Source organism: Lepidochelys olivacea, assembly GCF_965140295.1.
Source record: "Lepidochelys olivacea isolate rLepOli2 genome assembly, chromosome: 3".
Taxonomy (NCBI): domain Eukaryota; kingdom Metazoa; phylum Chordata; order Testudines; family Cheloniidae; genus Lepidochelys; species Lepidochelys olivacea.
Genome location: NC_140413.1, coordinates 147,765,945 through 147,782,522, shown reverse-complemented (window position 1 = coordinate 147,782,522; position 16,578 = coordinate 147,765,945). Strand labels below are relative to the sequence as shown.

Genomic DNA, 16,578 nt, shown 5'->3' with positions numbered 1-16,578 from the left:
GGCTCATACAAATCTGGATAATGCTTCAAATCAAGATTTCCCATTATGCTGTGCATTTTTGTTAAGAGCAAAATTACTCTTGTAATCTTGTAGCAGATATAAACTGGTATCCTGCTCTTTGATGGGAATTCTGGTTCTGTAGAAAGAAAAATATTGGAAGCAAAATCCTTCATGTGGATCTGAGTGGTGATCTTCTCTTGGTAAGACCATAATTTAGATAAATGAAGTGTAATCGCTATGTGAGAGATTCATTTCATAATTCTTAATCATTAAATACATTTTTAATGACTTGAAATGTTACATAATTAGCAATGAAATCAAAATAAAATGAACTTTTGAAAAATATATTTTGAGCATGTTCCCAAACTATAGAACAAGCTACTTTTCTTAATCTTCACAAAACTTCTTAAAATTAACTTTATAAAAAAGATAAATTTAACATGGTAAATCAAATCTTGTTTAAATCAGCAATATTTATGAAACTGTAATTTTAGTTTTGTTACAATTAAATGGTTTGGACAGGCGTGTCTAAGCTGAACTGGAATGAAAGCAAGAGCTCAGTTCACTAGACACTTATTTAAAACATGAAGAAAGACAATGCACGTAATGGGCCGATGGGTGGGCAGCAGAGGTGACACAAACGGCCACTGCCTGGAGCCTGCCCGCACTCACTAACCACCGCAGAGCGCAGTCAGTGCTGGCTGGAAATGGGACGGGGGCGAGGCCCTGCTGGCCGAGAGCCAGCACGCAGTGGGGGCTGTGCTGATGGACCAGCACGGGGAGCGGCCCGGGTGGGTGTGGGAGACCCAAAATACAGGACAATTTGCCCATTTGTAAAAAAAAAAAAAAAGTCAGGACACACGCAGGAGGGCTTAAAAAAGGGACATCTGGTCATCCTACCCTTGGGAGTGTATTTGACAGTCTACTAGAGAGGTAGTATGACAGAGTGGGTTGAGCATGAGAGTGGGAGAGGGAAACTCCCAAATTCTAATTCCTGTTTTGGAACTGACTCATTGCAGTCTTTGTCTCAGTTTCCTCTTCTACATATAGGGAATACTTATTTCTCTACAAGCCTGTTGTAAAGTTTAATGGCAGTAGTTACATTTTCAAAGCATCATGTAAAATATTAATTTAGTAATTTATATACTAGTTTGATCTTGCCTTGAAGAAGCTTTTCCTGATATTCATCTAAATTGTCCTGTCTTTCCCCTTCCCATGTTCCTGTGCTGCACAGCACTTCATGATACTCCTTTTCTGCCACAAATTGCACAGGCAGTATTGTAGGCATGTTGGTCCCAGCTTACACCAGGGCACATCAACTCAAAGTGGCACTGGACCCTGCCAGAACAACAGTTACAAAACCTGTAGACATTTCTCTACTGCTGTGATAATCAACACTCCCCACAACACACCTTTCAAGATCCATGGACCCTATGCATGCCTATCACAATATGTGGAATACCTTATCCAGTGCATTAAGGCCCCAACAACAACTAAATGGGTAAAACAAGACAATCACTGCGCTCTTGGAATGAACTCGCACAGAAAAATAATAAAAGACAAAAACATCATCTGAAGGTGAACACTTTTCAGAAAGCGACCACTCTCTATATCTGACCTCTCAATCCTCATTCTTAGAGGAAACCTGCACAACACCTTCAAAAGATGAGCCTGAGAGCTTAAATTCATAACTTTGCTAGACATTAAAAATCATGGACTGAATAGACACATTGGATTTATGGTTTATTACAACAATCTGTAACCCACTAATAACCCCTCCCAGCTCCCTTCCCCCCATGACTGAAGAAGTGTTAATGGGCCACTACACCTTCAATGATCTCTTGAAATGTGTTATCTTCTAAAAAAAAAACTGTTCCACCTAGTACTGAGTTGTGACACACTGAGTACATTTCCCAGACTTGAAAAAGAGCTCTGTATAAGTGCAAAAGCTAGTCTCCGTCACCAACAGAAGCTGGTCCAATAAAAGATATTGCCTCACCCACCTTGTCTCTGTAATGCATAGACAGTCAGAATAAGAGGGTGAAACAGGCTTCCCAGCTCTTCCTATTGTTGTTCCCCTGCATGAAGTAACATTTGTAATGTTTTGTGGTTTTGCATTCATAGACTTCTCCTGTGGTGACAAGGACGATTGCTGACATATGGATTGCTGCCTCTGCAGCTGCAAAGCTGGGCTCTGTTCCTGGCTTTTCCCACCCGAGGAAGAAGGGGAAGCAGTGTTCTAGGGCTCCTGCACATGAGGGAGTCCCCACCCCATTCCAGGAGCTTTCTTTCCAGGAGCTCCTCCTCTCTCCACATTCTTGCTGTCTCTCTAACACGGCAAGTGGTCAGGAGGGCCAAACCCCATGCAGGCTCCCCACAACTATGTCCCCAAATAGCTCTGTCCTAGGGGGAGCAATTCCCCTCCTCCAAAGCAGTGTCCATCTCACAAGCATCTACTGCCTTGTTACACTGGCACTCCTCAAGGTGGAAATTCACAGGCAAGTCAAAGGCTGGGGAAGGTGGGTGAGGAGCGGGGCTGGAACTATCCCCAAGTTAGGGTAAGGAACAAGTTCCCACCAAGCCTCCACAATGATGGAGGGAAGGGTGTCTTGTCCCTGAAGATGTCTTAAGAACCAAGCTAGCAGCCCTCTCCTCTGATGTCTCGCCTGACCCTAGTAAACCACAGTGGGTTCAATGGCTTGAACTAATGCAGGAGAAGCTGAGGAGGGAGCTCTGCTCCTAACAGCCCTTCATTTACACCTTTGACACATACCAAGCAGCATGGAGGGGGCAAAGCAGAGAGGAAGTAGTGGGTGTAGGTCTATTTGCCAGCTGGCAAAACATGCAGTTCTCTGGCTGAAGGTGAAGTGTGTGCACAGGGCAGGTGCTGGAGGCTAGGGGCCATTACTGAAAGGCTGGGTGATATTTTTAAACCGGATGCCTTATTCAAGGTTTCAAGATCAAGGGACCATCTTAGCTTCTATAGCCATTGCCCTCTCCTCCAAATTTATGCTCCCAGTAACATTTCCATTTGGTACAAATGCCCCTCTTTAGTTTTCAGTAGTATTGACAGGCTCAGGACCCTTTCCTCAGCCTACTTTTTTACCACATCCATGAAGACTGGTGTCTGCTCTTCAATAGGTCTATTGGAGGAATGCAACAAGTGAAAAAATTGGAATGACAAGGTCAGTAACTAACACCACACTGTGTGTTCACAACTTAAATTGCTCTTTTTGTATAAGTGTTCTGTTTTGCTCCTTGCTTGGCACTGTGTTGCTCTTTTGCTGGCTCACTTTATGATACCAGATTCCACTAATTATATTCATATTATGAAATAAATAAGTAGAGTCATATCCAATAATCATACAAAAATCCAGAAAACAGTTTACTAAACTTTAGTAACCTCTTGCTCTTAGCAAGTTTTATGCGGCTATATGCACTCTCCCAGTTATCATTGAGGCTTTTCTCAAGTATATTGGATCTAATACATTAATCTAATATATGCTGCAGTACTAATTGTAGCACTACTTTACCTCTTCACTTCTGTATCTGCATTGTTGATGTTTGTAACTTTTTTGTCAACCAAGAATTCAAAAGTAGAAATAAAGAGCATGATATGACTCTAGGGCTTAATATTCCCCCCTTAATATTCTTCAGTGTTTGACCATTTTGTAAGTTTTTTCAGCTTTTCATTACACTCATTTTAAAATAGCAATCCTGAGAATCAGGTACAAAGCCTTGTCTAACACAGCTTGCTCTGAGGCTGCTCCATCCACTGACAATATTTCGCACTAGCAGATTCTCATGCATTTCCACACGTCTAGTTACAGTGTCTTTTTAATAGGAATATTTCACATTAATAATGCTCTCTTGATAATGAGCACAAATATACTCACTCCTTGTCTTACAGCTAAATCTTTTTTTGTCGGTTTGCTCTAGATCTAACCTTGTTTTCAGTACTGTTGCTACATAGCACTTACATGGTGTTTTGTATTTTCAAAGTGCTGTACAAACATCAATTCTGAAAGCAGTTTCCTGTGTCAGATACTCTGCCTGAATGCCATTTTCATAACTCCCTATGGGCAGTTGGTGCATTTAACTAGAACAGAATGTGTTTCCAGGAAATGGAAAATATTTACCTCTATTTCTCTACTGTACTGAAAGAGTCCTTAGAGTAGCACAGTATCCCCAAGGCAGGCATAATGTGACATGGCATTTGGCAGTGAAACACAGATCTGTCAGTTTATAATTACCAAGATCTAGATATTGGCCTAGTATAATTGGAAAAAGTTACATAAGGCATTAAAAGAAATTCTAGGTTATTTGTTTTAATTGACAAGTTACAATTCTATATAAAAAGACTACAAACTGCCTCTGCAACCTTAACTCAATGTAAGCCCAGTCTTTCCATGTATGGCTTTAAATAGGTTCTCCATGTATCAGTAGATCTGAGTAAGGTGGCCAAGAGACTAAAGAGGAAAAACTTTCACCTTTCAGAAAGTTCCGTGCTACTGAAAACAGGGTTTTTACCATGGATCTTATTTTATCAATCTTCCCACCTGGACATATTAGCATAATCAGAACACATTTAAAGGTATAAGCAAACAGGTAACATATCCAGTAAGCATTTTCTTAAATTCCTTTCATCAATGCTTTAGCACCAGTGCATTTTCATTGGTGTGAGCAACAGGTAGGGCTAATACAGACTAGCCACCAGCAGCTTTATACTACTGTGTCATCAGCATACGGGGTTAGATGACAGCAGTAAATGTCAACTGGCTGGCCTACCCTAGTGCTCCCACTGCTGGTCACAAGTGCTAGTGCAATGGAGGGAGAAGTTCAGAGAAACCTCAGCAGAGAAACAACCAAGCAGGGAGAGTTAAAGTGGAACTTTCAATCTTAAAAACTGCATTTCCCGACTTGAGTATTTGATTTATCTTAATGATTCTTAAAACTATGCCTTTTAAAAACAAAACGTACAGCATATGTCTGTTTGAGCTACCGTTAAATGAGAACTAAAGTTAAGTGGGAATTATAACTGGATTACCTATTTTCACACAGTCAGAACTCTTGTCCAGGCCCTCAGCATCTCCCCATTTTGATTATTTGAACCTCCTAATCTGTAACACTCACATTGTACCCCACCATATAAAACAGTCTTCATTGTCCTTAGCCAGGACCACATCACCCTTCTCTCTCTCTCACACACAATCAGTCACGCTATCAAGTTCAAACTTCTTGCTCTCACCTCCAAAGCCACTTCTCACTCACGCATTCCTCTCCCAACATGTCCCCAACCACAGGTCCTTCTCAGTTCTACCAATGATACTAAACTCATTTGCTGCTTGTCCTCTTTCCCCACAAATATTTTCTTCACACACTTCTCCTTGTGTATGGACACTGACCGTGGGCTGACCTGTACTACCCTCTCCCAGTTCAAATACCTTCGCCAGACCCACTTCTGCCGTGACACCTACAATAAATCAGCCATTGTTTGAATTGCTAAATAGAAAAAAGTTGGGTGAGTTCATATCTATTTGTACTAATACATAACAGCTCTGTGTGTATCTGCATGTGTGTACATGTATACAGTGCGTAGCACAACAAGATTTCTAGGTGCTACTGTAATATAAATAACAAAATCCAAGAAACTCAGCTCAGAAACAAGACTCTCACCTTCCCATGCTGTCCTGCTCTTTCATAGCAGATTACTACAGCTTCCCACATTTCCAGCTTCTCAAAGATCTGGAGAGCTGAACTTGTGCACCCCAGTTCAAAGAGTAAGCTTGCAAGTTGGTGCTGAAAGTCAAAAATAATAGAGAAAAGTTAAATGCATGTTCATTATCATTTTTAAAAAAGATGTTACAGGCATTTCTGGCCTTAACAGGAAACACAAAAAATACAAGAAACATTTCTCATGAGATGTGTAGCCAAATTTTGAAGACTAATGGGGTTGGGATAAAGTTTGGATAACTTCTGGGTGATTAATCCCAATCAAGCATCTGAATTTTGCTCATCACTGACAAATCATCCTAATAAAAATTCCTTTGTATTGTTTCAAATATATTTAAAGTAAACTTGTCCACACAATGTAACAATCTCCATAAATAATTTTTGATGTGAAAAAATTGGAAAAATTTAGAGCTCCTTCCAGAAGGCATATCAGTCCAGTTTGAGCAGCCATACAGATCTGACTTAAAGGAAAGACAAAGATTTGAGAGCAGACGCATTGCGATACAATATTTATTTAACTTTTAAAAATAAGTAATTCCATTTTAAACTAACCTATTAAGCTGTGTTTTCTAGACTTTGAAGTTTTTTGTTTTTTTAAAAAAGAGATTAATATAGCAATATCCCCTTCAGTTTTAAAGAAATTATAAACTTGCTTACCACATATAAAATACATAATTTTATTTGTAGAAATATATAGAAATTTACTAAGTAAGGCCCCAATCCTGCAATGAGATAATGAAGGCAACCCCCCTAAGCTCATTCGGAGATCAAATTGATTTAATGGAGCTCTATGCAGGTACAAGCATCCACATGTGAGCATCTCACTACAGAATTGGGATCTATAGCCTCTACAATTTGATATGTATTCATACACGTTATCACTACCATACAACACCATCTTATTACAGCAATAGTACCCAGAAGTCACCTACTACAGGACAGGCTCAATAAGGAAAATAACAAAACACCACTGGCCATCACATTCAGCCCCCAGCTAAAACCTTTCTAGCACATCAACAGACTAAAACCCATCCTGGAAAATGATCCCCCACTCTCACAGGCCTTGGGAAGCAGGTCAATCCTCGCTTACAGACAGCCAACCCCCCCCCCCCTCCAACCTGAAGCAAATACTCACCAGCAACTACAAACCACACCACAGAAACACTAACCCAGGAACCAATCCCCGTTGCCTTCTCTATCTCCATATCTACTCTAGCGACAACATCATAGGACCCAACCACACCATCAGGGGCTCATTCACCTGCACATCTACTAATGTGATATATGCCATCATGTGCCAGCAATGCCCCTCTGCCATGTACATTGGCCAAACCAGACAGTCTCTACGTAGCAGGATAAATGGACACGCATCAGACATCAGGAATAGTAACATACAAAAGCCAGTAGGAGAACACTTCAATCTCCCTGGACATTCAACAACAGATTTAAAAGTAGCCATTATTCAACAAAAACACACTTCAAAGAGAAACTGCAGATCTACAATTCATTTGCAAACTTAACACCATCAATTTGGGCTTGAATAGGGACTGGGAGCGGCTGGCTCACTACCAAAGCAATTTTCCCTCTCTTGGTATTAACACCACCTCATCAATTATTGGGAGTGGACCACATCCACCCTGATTGAATTGGCCTTCAACACTGGTTCTCCACTTGTAATGTAACTCCCCTCTCTTCATGTGCCAATATATATTTATGCCTGTACCTGTAATTTTCACTCCATGCATCTGAAGTGGGTTTTTTACCCACAAAAGCTTATGCCCAAATAAAGCTGTTAGTCTTTAAAGTGCCACTGGACTCCTCGTTGTTTTTGTGGATACAGACTAACAAGGCTACCCCTCTGATACTGCGTTAAATATACCACCAGATAAGACTACGCACAGTCTGACATCTTTCAAATAGCATGACCTTCCACTTAAAATTAAAATGTAGCTGGAAAAAAATGCCCTCTTCATCCTACAAAAAAAGAAAGCTGCATGACTAGAAAATAAGAGTGCTTCAGCTTTGGTATTCCTCTTGTGGGATGAGGTATCAGATTCCACAGGGGAAAAGAGGGAATTATTAAGAAAATCCATCACATAGTGGAGGAGGGGAAGTGGGCACTAAAGGGACTGATGGGGGAGTGGGCCTGGATCAAAGTGAAAGGCCAACATCTAGGAGGCAGAACCTTATTGAGGTATAGGAGGACTTCAGGCTTATGTGGAAAATGGAAACAAACAGGGTTATCTCACCCACTGACCCAGAGTACTCTGGCCATGACCCACTTCCTATAAGACTTGGTCTACCTCATTAATGAGTAGATGGAGAAACAGGAAGCAGACCCCTAAGAATGGCAACGCTTTTCATTTATGGTATTTTGGTAACTGTAGAACACACTAACTCTATTTGTTCCATTTTCTTTTGAAGAATTCTTATTCTGTTTTCCATTAAAGCAAAAAACGAGAAGACCATGTAGAAAAGCTGTTTTGCAAGCAAACACCTCTAAGCAAGCAGTCAATTCTGTGTATGATAGAAATGTATATAAAAAAGCTGCACATGTTCTAGAATTTGATTTCTTTTTTTCTTTCTTTCTTTTTTAAATCTACATATTCCTATATTGTTAGGTTCATCCAGTTTTTTCAACAAGTTTTCCAATTTATACATGGTAACATGCAGCAGACAGTGGGTTTCCACTGCAGCTTCTAGGACATGGTGCTTCACAAAATAGCACACAATATCAAAAATAATTTGAACATGTTTCAGAGTGGTAGCCATGTTAGTCTATATCAGTAAAAACAACGAGGAGTCCTTGTAGCACCTTAGAGACTAACAAATTTATTTGGGCATAAGAACCCACTTCATTAGATGCATGGAGTGGAAAATACAGTAGTAGGTATATATATTATATATAAAATTATATATATATACACACACACACACACACAGAGTACATGAAAAGATGGGAGTTGCCTTACCAAGTCGGGGGGTCAGTCTAACGAGACAATTCAATTAACAGTAGAATACTAAGGGAGGAAAAATTACTTTTCTAGTGGTAATGATGGTGGCCCATTTCAAAATGTTGACAAGAAGGTATGAGTAACTGTAGGGGGAAATTAGTATGGTAAAATCAGTTTTTGTAATGACTCATCCACTCCCAGTCTTTATTTAGGCCTAATTTGATGGTGTTCAGTTTGCAAATTAATTCCAGTTCTGCAGTTTCACATTGGAGTCTGTTTTTGAAGGTTTTTTGTTGAAGAATTACCACTTTTAAGTCTGTTATTGAGTGACCAGGGAGGCTGAAGTATTCTCCTACTGGTTTTTGAATGTTATAATTCCTGATGTCAGATTTGTGTCCATTTATTCTTTTGCATAGAGACGGTCTGGTTTGGCCAATGTACATGGCAGAGGGGCATTGCTGGCACATAACACACTGGTATCACATCTGAACATGGTATCTAGAGTAAATGTCATACTGGTAGTTTGTACCTCTATGGCCCAGTGTGGAAGCACCTGACAACTGTAGAAAATCTTCATTCGTTCAGATACCAATGGTTTCTTGTCTTCAAACTGATCTACAAGTGCCTACAAGTACAAAGCATATTCAATTATTATTTATTTACATTTATTTAAGTATAAAAAGGTGCCTGAGACTGTAGGTGCCCTTAATATAAGCTACAAGACAGCAGCTATAACAGTATTAGGTATTCAAGTGTAACTTATCAGATGCTATAATGAGATAAAAATAGACATTTTTATCAGAGAGATAGGCTACACTTACACACAAGACAATTAATCAAATTTAAACCCTCCATTATATACTAAAACATACATAAAATCAAACTTCCAAGAGCATACAAACCTTATAAAAAACAATAGAACCTTACATTGCATAAAGCAAGAACAAGAAAGAATCAAATTTCTAATTCCCACCCAAACAATTTAGCAATTTAAAAAACCCAAACAATAAAAACCCTATCATTATACATATGTTGAGTAAATGGTGCTATGCAAGAATATTTGACAAAAGATGACTTCAGCGTATATATTTCAGTGCTTTGTTAACTTTTTCTTAGAGAGAGAGAGAGAGAGAGAGAGAGAGAGAGAGAGAACACTGAATTACCTTAAGTCTGAAGTTTGTTGGGAAAAAAACACACCCAAGTAAAGCCCACTGTTCTCCAAGTCGTACTTTCATAACCAGACCTCTAACATAGAATACACTGCTCTCATTGGGAAGACAATTCGATTCATGTTTTTCTTCAGGACAAATGTGAATTTATGAAAAATAAATTTATGTTCTTGCCTCCCATCTATCTCTGTAAATTAGTTTTGCACAGTAAACCTGTCTCAAGTCAACATCTAGAAATTCAACAGAGCTAGCAGGATGATAAGAAAAAAGTGTGAATTATTTACAACTAGAAAGTAGATTTGGAATTTTAAAAAAAGAATCTCCTTCAGATGGATGTACCAATAAATCCACATATCTAAAATGGAAGTGCATGTAAGGCCAGAGATAGGTTACTTGCTTTTACATAATTAATCTGACCATCAAATCTCATATTGAACTCAGCCACTGAAAGCAGAACCCTAAAAGGGGTCCTCTTGCCACTACGTACGCACAGCTCAGCACAGAGACAAATTAGAGACATGTCTGGTCCTTTTCTCCCTCAATTCTTGTCCACTAGGGCAGAAAATACAAAGACTCCAAAGAAGAAGAGAAATTAGGTTGTGATCTGTGGAGGCAATACATTTTGAAAACTCTAGTTACTGATTTACTAACCTAGCTCAAGAATGTCAAAAATAGGTGCCTAATGTTAGCAATGTCAGTGATATGACTTTAAAATTATTGAGCAACTTGGAAATATCAGTGACTTCCAGCAGTGCTGAAACAAATTTTATAGGGGGGTGCTGAGAGCCATTGAACCAAACTGTAAACCCTGTATATAATGGAAACCACTTCAAGCCAGGGGTGCAGCAGCACCCCTAGTTCCTGCACCTATGGTGACTTTAGTGGATGCGGATGGGTGCTTTGCACTTTTGAAAATCAAGCCAGTGATTTATAAGCCTGACTGTGGATTACAAGCCTAACTTTAAACACCTATTTTTTAAAATCTTGGCCTTTGTTTAAATTCTCTCCCATGAAATTGTTTCTATGGAGCCCTAGTCTCAGAGATTAACCAGAATCTAACTCCAGGTGCCTGGCTGAGGTGTATTTACGGCATTTTCCATCAAACCAGAAAGAAACAGACTAGTAATGTCAAATTCTTATGCATAGTTCTATATAGTCCAAGGAGGGATTCAAACCATCTTTTAATGTGCCATGCAAAACAAGAAGATTTAGATAAAGAGAATAATTGGCCACGGTCTATAGTTGCAAACTGTATTCTGACATGACTGAGAAGAGTAGGCTACACTTTTTTTATACACATTCCATTAAAGCAGAAGATAACAGTAAAACTGTCCAGTTCATTAGGTGTGTGTCATTTATTTTACAAGAGCTGTGCAGGAACCAGAATTCCTGTTTGGTGGGAAATTCTGTGATTTTTCAGGTTTGGTTTTGTTCCGAATTGAAAAAAAAAAAAATTCAAAATATTCTGGAAAAGATTAGTTTTGGGTCAAGTGCTCCATTTCATTAAAATCTAAATGTTTTGTTCCAATTTAGACTTTTGTTTTATATATTATAATTTATAATATAATTTCAAAATCTATTTTATGTTAAGTCATATTGAAACAAAAACATGGAAGCATTCCTTTACAACCATAGCAAAATGCTTTATTTATTTTTAAAATGTAATTTTATTGAAATTGATATGGATTCCTGCAGAAAGCTTTAATTTTGAAGCAATGGCATTTTCTGGAAGCAAAAGGATTCATCAGAAAATGCCCAGCTAACTCCATCTTCTACACTGGACGCTTGGAAACAGCTTAATGTAAATAAAATGCTGCATTAGAATATGGCTATTTATAAATAAAAAAGGACTCCCCGCCCCCATCCAACAGAAATTAATGACTGTACTCTGTCTGCAGTTCCAAACTACTACACATGAAAGTATCTGAAGATTAAAAGCTCCCTGGATATGAAAAAATGCAACAGACCACAGCAGCTCTTATAATTCATAGATTTAAGTGCTCCCAAGTATGTTTTAAGAACAGGGAGCTGTTATGGTTGAGTATGCCAATGATCTGTGGATAACAGATCATTGGGATTGTATTGAACTGTTTTTCTAACTGATGCTTGAAAATTTAAAATGTGGCTAGTGTGTAGGGAGAGAGAATCCTACCCTTACTCCATAGCTGAAAATCAACCACACAACTATAAATCCATAAAATTTACAAAGTCAACAAAACTAATGAGCAACTCTCTCTCTCTCTCTCTCTCACACACACACCCCCTGCCGCCCCCCACTCCAAAAAAACCCTTCCCACTTAATCACTGCCTTCGGGAAAAGCCTGTGTAAACAGAAAGGTTTTGCAACATACCCAAATGTTGAAGTCCCTCTTGACAATTTGTCTTGCTGACTAACACCAAACTGGACAGTTAATAGGGAATCTGGGTACAGTGAGCCAGTTTCTATTCCATATTCCTGGGGGAATTCTATGCCACTGCACATGCACAGAATTTATGTCCCCTGCAGAAAAATGACTTTGTGATGAGGAAGCAAAGGGAAGCCACAAGAGTGGTCATGTGACCTCTGGACCAGATCCTTTTCATCATTACTACCACCTAGCCATTTATTCACCATTTTGTAGTTCTGCATTTGATTTTTTCTTCCTAAGTGTAGTACTTTGCACTTGTCTTTACTGAATTTTATCTTGTTGGTTTCAGACCAATTCTTTAATTTGTCAAGGTATTTTTAAATTCTAATGTCCTCCGAAGTGTTTGCAAGCCCTCCCACCTTGGTTTATGAACCATTCAATCAGGTGTTCTTAACAAGAGCCACTTGATTATTCAAATAGAACACTTCAATAACTACATTAAGGCTGCAAAGGGCACTGCCACCTCATCTCTAGAATTTGGTGTCATTATCCTCTCAAAATATGATCTAGTCGCAGCTTCCTTAGCTTCACCCAGATGGAAACAACAGGACAGTCTCCTTCAGCAAGATTCCAAATGAGAACAGAAACAGTTCATTCATGCAAAATCTTAATTCTGCCCCTTTGAGCATTTGTTTTATGACTTAATTTCACTTTAACATAATGTTTTTCAAATAATGTGAAACATACTATTTTTTCCCAGTTGTGCATTTAAGTTCTTTTAACTGTTTTTGCATTTATTTTTTTCATACATAGATCATTTAAAATTGGCCAAACCAATTCCCAAATTTGCCACCAAAAATCACTTTTAGTTAGGTCTCAATGCTTGGAAACAAAGTCTGGAAAGAAACCTTTATAAAAAGTCAGTAGTTTAATGTTCCTCTTAAAACAATGTGAACAAAAAACAACGTGCATATTTTACATATGTTTCTAATAAATTATTCTGTTTCATAGTAGAACTTACCTTGAAACAATGGTGAAAGACTCTGATCTCTTTCATACGTTAACGTACTAGTCAGGCAAATCCTGTGTCACAACTATGGCTCTGAGTGAACATCTTTAAGCACAAGTAGTCTTTCAAGTCAGTGGAATTATAAGTTTAAAGTTATGTATATGTTTAAATTTGAGCATGTGTCAGCAGAGAACATAGTACATTCTCCCCATCATTCCTTTCTCTCAGTCCATACCTGCTCTTTGCACTCAACCAGTATAGTGTCTTTCTGGGCATATTAGGCACTCAGAAGTGCTGCGGCATATTTCACTGCAACATTTCTGCCGCCTCTGTTGTCAATGCTGATAGAGTATTAGTGATAGGAAAAGACTGTTAAGCACTACCAGAGGAAGTATCAGCAGGACTGAGAGAAAGCTTAGGACAAGGACATTTATGAGGTGGGCTGAAGAAGGTCAAACCCAAGAGAAGTAGTCAGCCCTTTCTCTTCTCTCTGGACTTACAAGAATGATAATATGGGCTTCTTAAGGCCAGCCTTAGGTATATGTGATATTGCTCTAGGGGTTAGCCAGCTTATCTAGCTCTACAAAGGCTTAGCATCACCCTAAACAGAATCTGGGATATTTCCCCATCTCTGTTTATATGTAGGGTGATTCCAACATTTGCAAATTCAATGCCTCGAAGTTTCCACTGATATCTCCTTTAAGACCCTGGGCAAAGAATTATTGTATCAAGGGCTGTATCTATATTTTGGACAGGAAGGAGAAACTAGATGGTAATCTGTAGTACAGATCTGACTGATCTTATACCAGATACCATTTATTGCTTTGCACTGCAACCTTTTTCCCAAGTCAGGCATTACAATAAAGAGATATGCTGAAAAAATTATGTCAAAAACTTGGGCTAAAGGCACAACAGCTGCATTCTTTGAGAGACTGAGTTCATCCTCAAAGACACAAACACAATGACATGGCCAAATCAATCTTTTTTAAAAATAATTTTTAAGTACCGTGCTTCATTGTTTAACATGTATCCCATTTGAATAAAGTCATGTCTCCTTATGATCCTTTTCACCTGTTACTGTGTTTACACTGTCCAGAAGGGAACATTCAGAAGGAATCATCTTGCAATTTTTCTATTACTATATGGTTTAAGTCTAACTAACCTTATGTACCTGCAGTTCATTTAACTAACGCATGGTATGTTTATGAAGAATACATCAAAATATCAATGCATTCTTTATGTAAGCTATTACAAGAAAAAGCCTCATCTCAACTTGATTTCATAAAATTAAGATTCTGCACTGATAAATGCTTGTGAGATTGCAAAATAGCTTTTATAATTTAAAAATACACACATTAGAAAACCCTAGCAATTTGATTATTACATTAAAAAAAGACAACTCAATTCAACAAGCAATTAAAAAAGAAAACAAAGGATATCAGTGAAAAGTGTCTAAGACATGGTTATCAGTCACAAATAGTTATTCATTTCCTGATTCTCTCTCTTTGTACGTAGAGATTTTGTTGTTAACAGTACCCTATTTCTTTACAGAGGTAAAAATCTAGAAAATGAATGAAATGTTCCATCTTCCAGTATTTCAATTAGACTTTTGACCTACCACACGCACTGAAATTGGAGGACGGCTTCATGTTACCAATATTATTACTTTTTTCTGAAGAGCCCACAAAGAGGAGAAAACATTTACATCTACTCTTTTATCTAACTAGTCAATCTGAGTACAAGCTTCCTAACCACAGACATTCAATTAAACTAAGCTTTAACAATAACAGTTGCTTTTTGTGATGACAAGTGTCAGAAGATGGTGGGAATGTATTTGACAAAAAAATGCTCTTTTGTATCTGCATTTTTACTCTCCTCAATCAATTACAAATTATAACACATATTTTGTTAATTTGACTTGGGGAGGTCTCAGTGGGGGCAGAACAGGACAAACAAGTTCAGTCTCTCTAGTCCCGCATTTGATTAAACTGTTTCAGAATAGTCAGATTCTTACTATTTTTCCTCTTTACAACACTTCTTTCTTTCCCAAACTTAACTGCCCTAACACACATGAAAACCTGAGTGATATCTAGTTAACTTTCGTTGAGAAACTACTTGGCAGAAAACACTCTTCCAATGGCTGAGTCTGACCTAGGAAACACAATATATGGTAATGTAATGGCACCCTTCCAGCTTGAAAAATGGTTGTGTAAGCACCAAAACCGTTTAATTATTGTGTCGTGCTACAGCATCATGAGTGACTGAAGAGTCCAATTCTTGAGTTCAAGTACTTGCCATATAGTTAATACAGGTGTAAAGAACAGGGCCATAAGATGAAGCCAGCACACTATTAGCACGTGAGACCTGCTCTGCTTTCCTCTTTGCTTTCTTCATTTTTTCCCCTCTCTCAACCACCTCTCCTCTGCCTCTGGATCCCTGGTGCAGAGCAGCCCTCCAGCATAGACTGTTAGCTGCATCTTCCCAGCTAGCAGTGTCAATGTTGACAGATTTGAGGCCTTGTCTACGCTGATGATATAAGTCGATTTAAGTTATGCTAGTTAAGTTACGTAACTTAAGTTGACATAACTTACTTTGACTTAGCGCGGTGTCTACATTGCGCTGTGTCAACGGGAGAAACTCTGTAAACTTAGCTTCCGCCTGTCGTTGAGGTGGAGTACTGAAGTCGATGGGGAGCGATCTCCCATGGACTTATCGTGCTTTCACCAGACCTGCTAAATTGACGCCACTACAGCAATCGCAGAGGCGCCAATTTAGCACCACACTGAAGACAAGCCCTGACTTCCTGTTGCAAACGTTCTTGAATGAGAGTTTTTTTTATCTGTATAATATATGTACATACACACACACACGAAAAATGGATTCAGGATGAGGTGGAGAGTCCTACTGAAGAATCATTTATTGCACACTTCTATTTCTAGGCAACTTAAATGGTTGTACAACTCTGCATCTGGGAAAGCGGGGAAGCATTACATTAAAATGTGTATAATGTCCACAAACATTTCCATTCTTTATGCTTTCCAGTAACATTTAAAAATTTTAAGTAATATTTTAGGCATGGCAAGCCATCTTGCTCACAGACTCTGTAGGAAAATATGACATATCCCTGAGCCTTATCACAAATAACACAATACTTACATTTACAGCATTCAGGTAGTTATAATATTATGCATTAAGGGATTAGATCAGTGGTTCTCAAACTGTGGGTCAGGACCCCAAAGTGGGTCGCAACCTTCTTTTAATGGGGTCACTGGGGCTGGCGTTAGACTTGCTGGGTGCCAAAGCTGAAGCCCGAGCCCCACCACCCAGGGCCAGTGCCAAAGCCAAAGCCCAGGGTCGCAGGGCTC

General features: G+C 38.8%; 1 protein-coding gene across 2 annotated transcripts in view; it reads right to left on the bottom strand.

Moving 5' to 3' along the window:
- TTC27 (tetratricopeptide repeat domain 27) overlaps positions 1–16,578 on the bottom strand; it is a 184,823-nt gene that overhangs the window by 51,198 nt on the left and 117,047 nt on the right. For both annotated transcript variants that reach the window (XM_084622456.1, XM_084622457.1), the window contains 2 exons: positions 9,217–9,312; positions 5,677–5,799 (listed from right to left, as the gene is read on the bottom strand). In XM_084622456.1, coding sequence (XP_084478582.1) covers positions 5,677–5,799; positions 9,217–9,312 — 219 coding nt within the window. The remainder of the gene's footprint in view (positions 1–5,676; positions 5,800–9,216; positions 9,313–16,578) is intronic.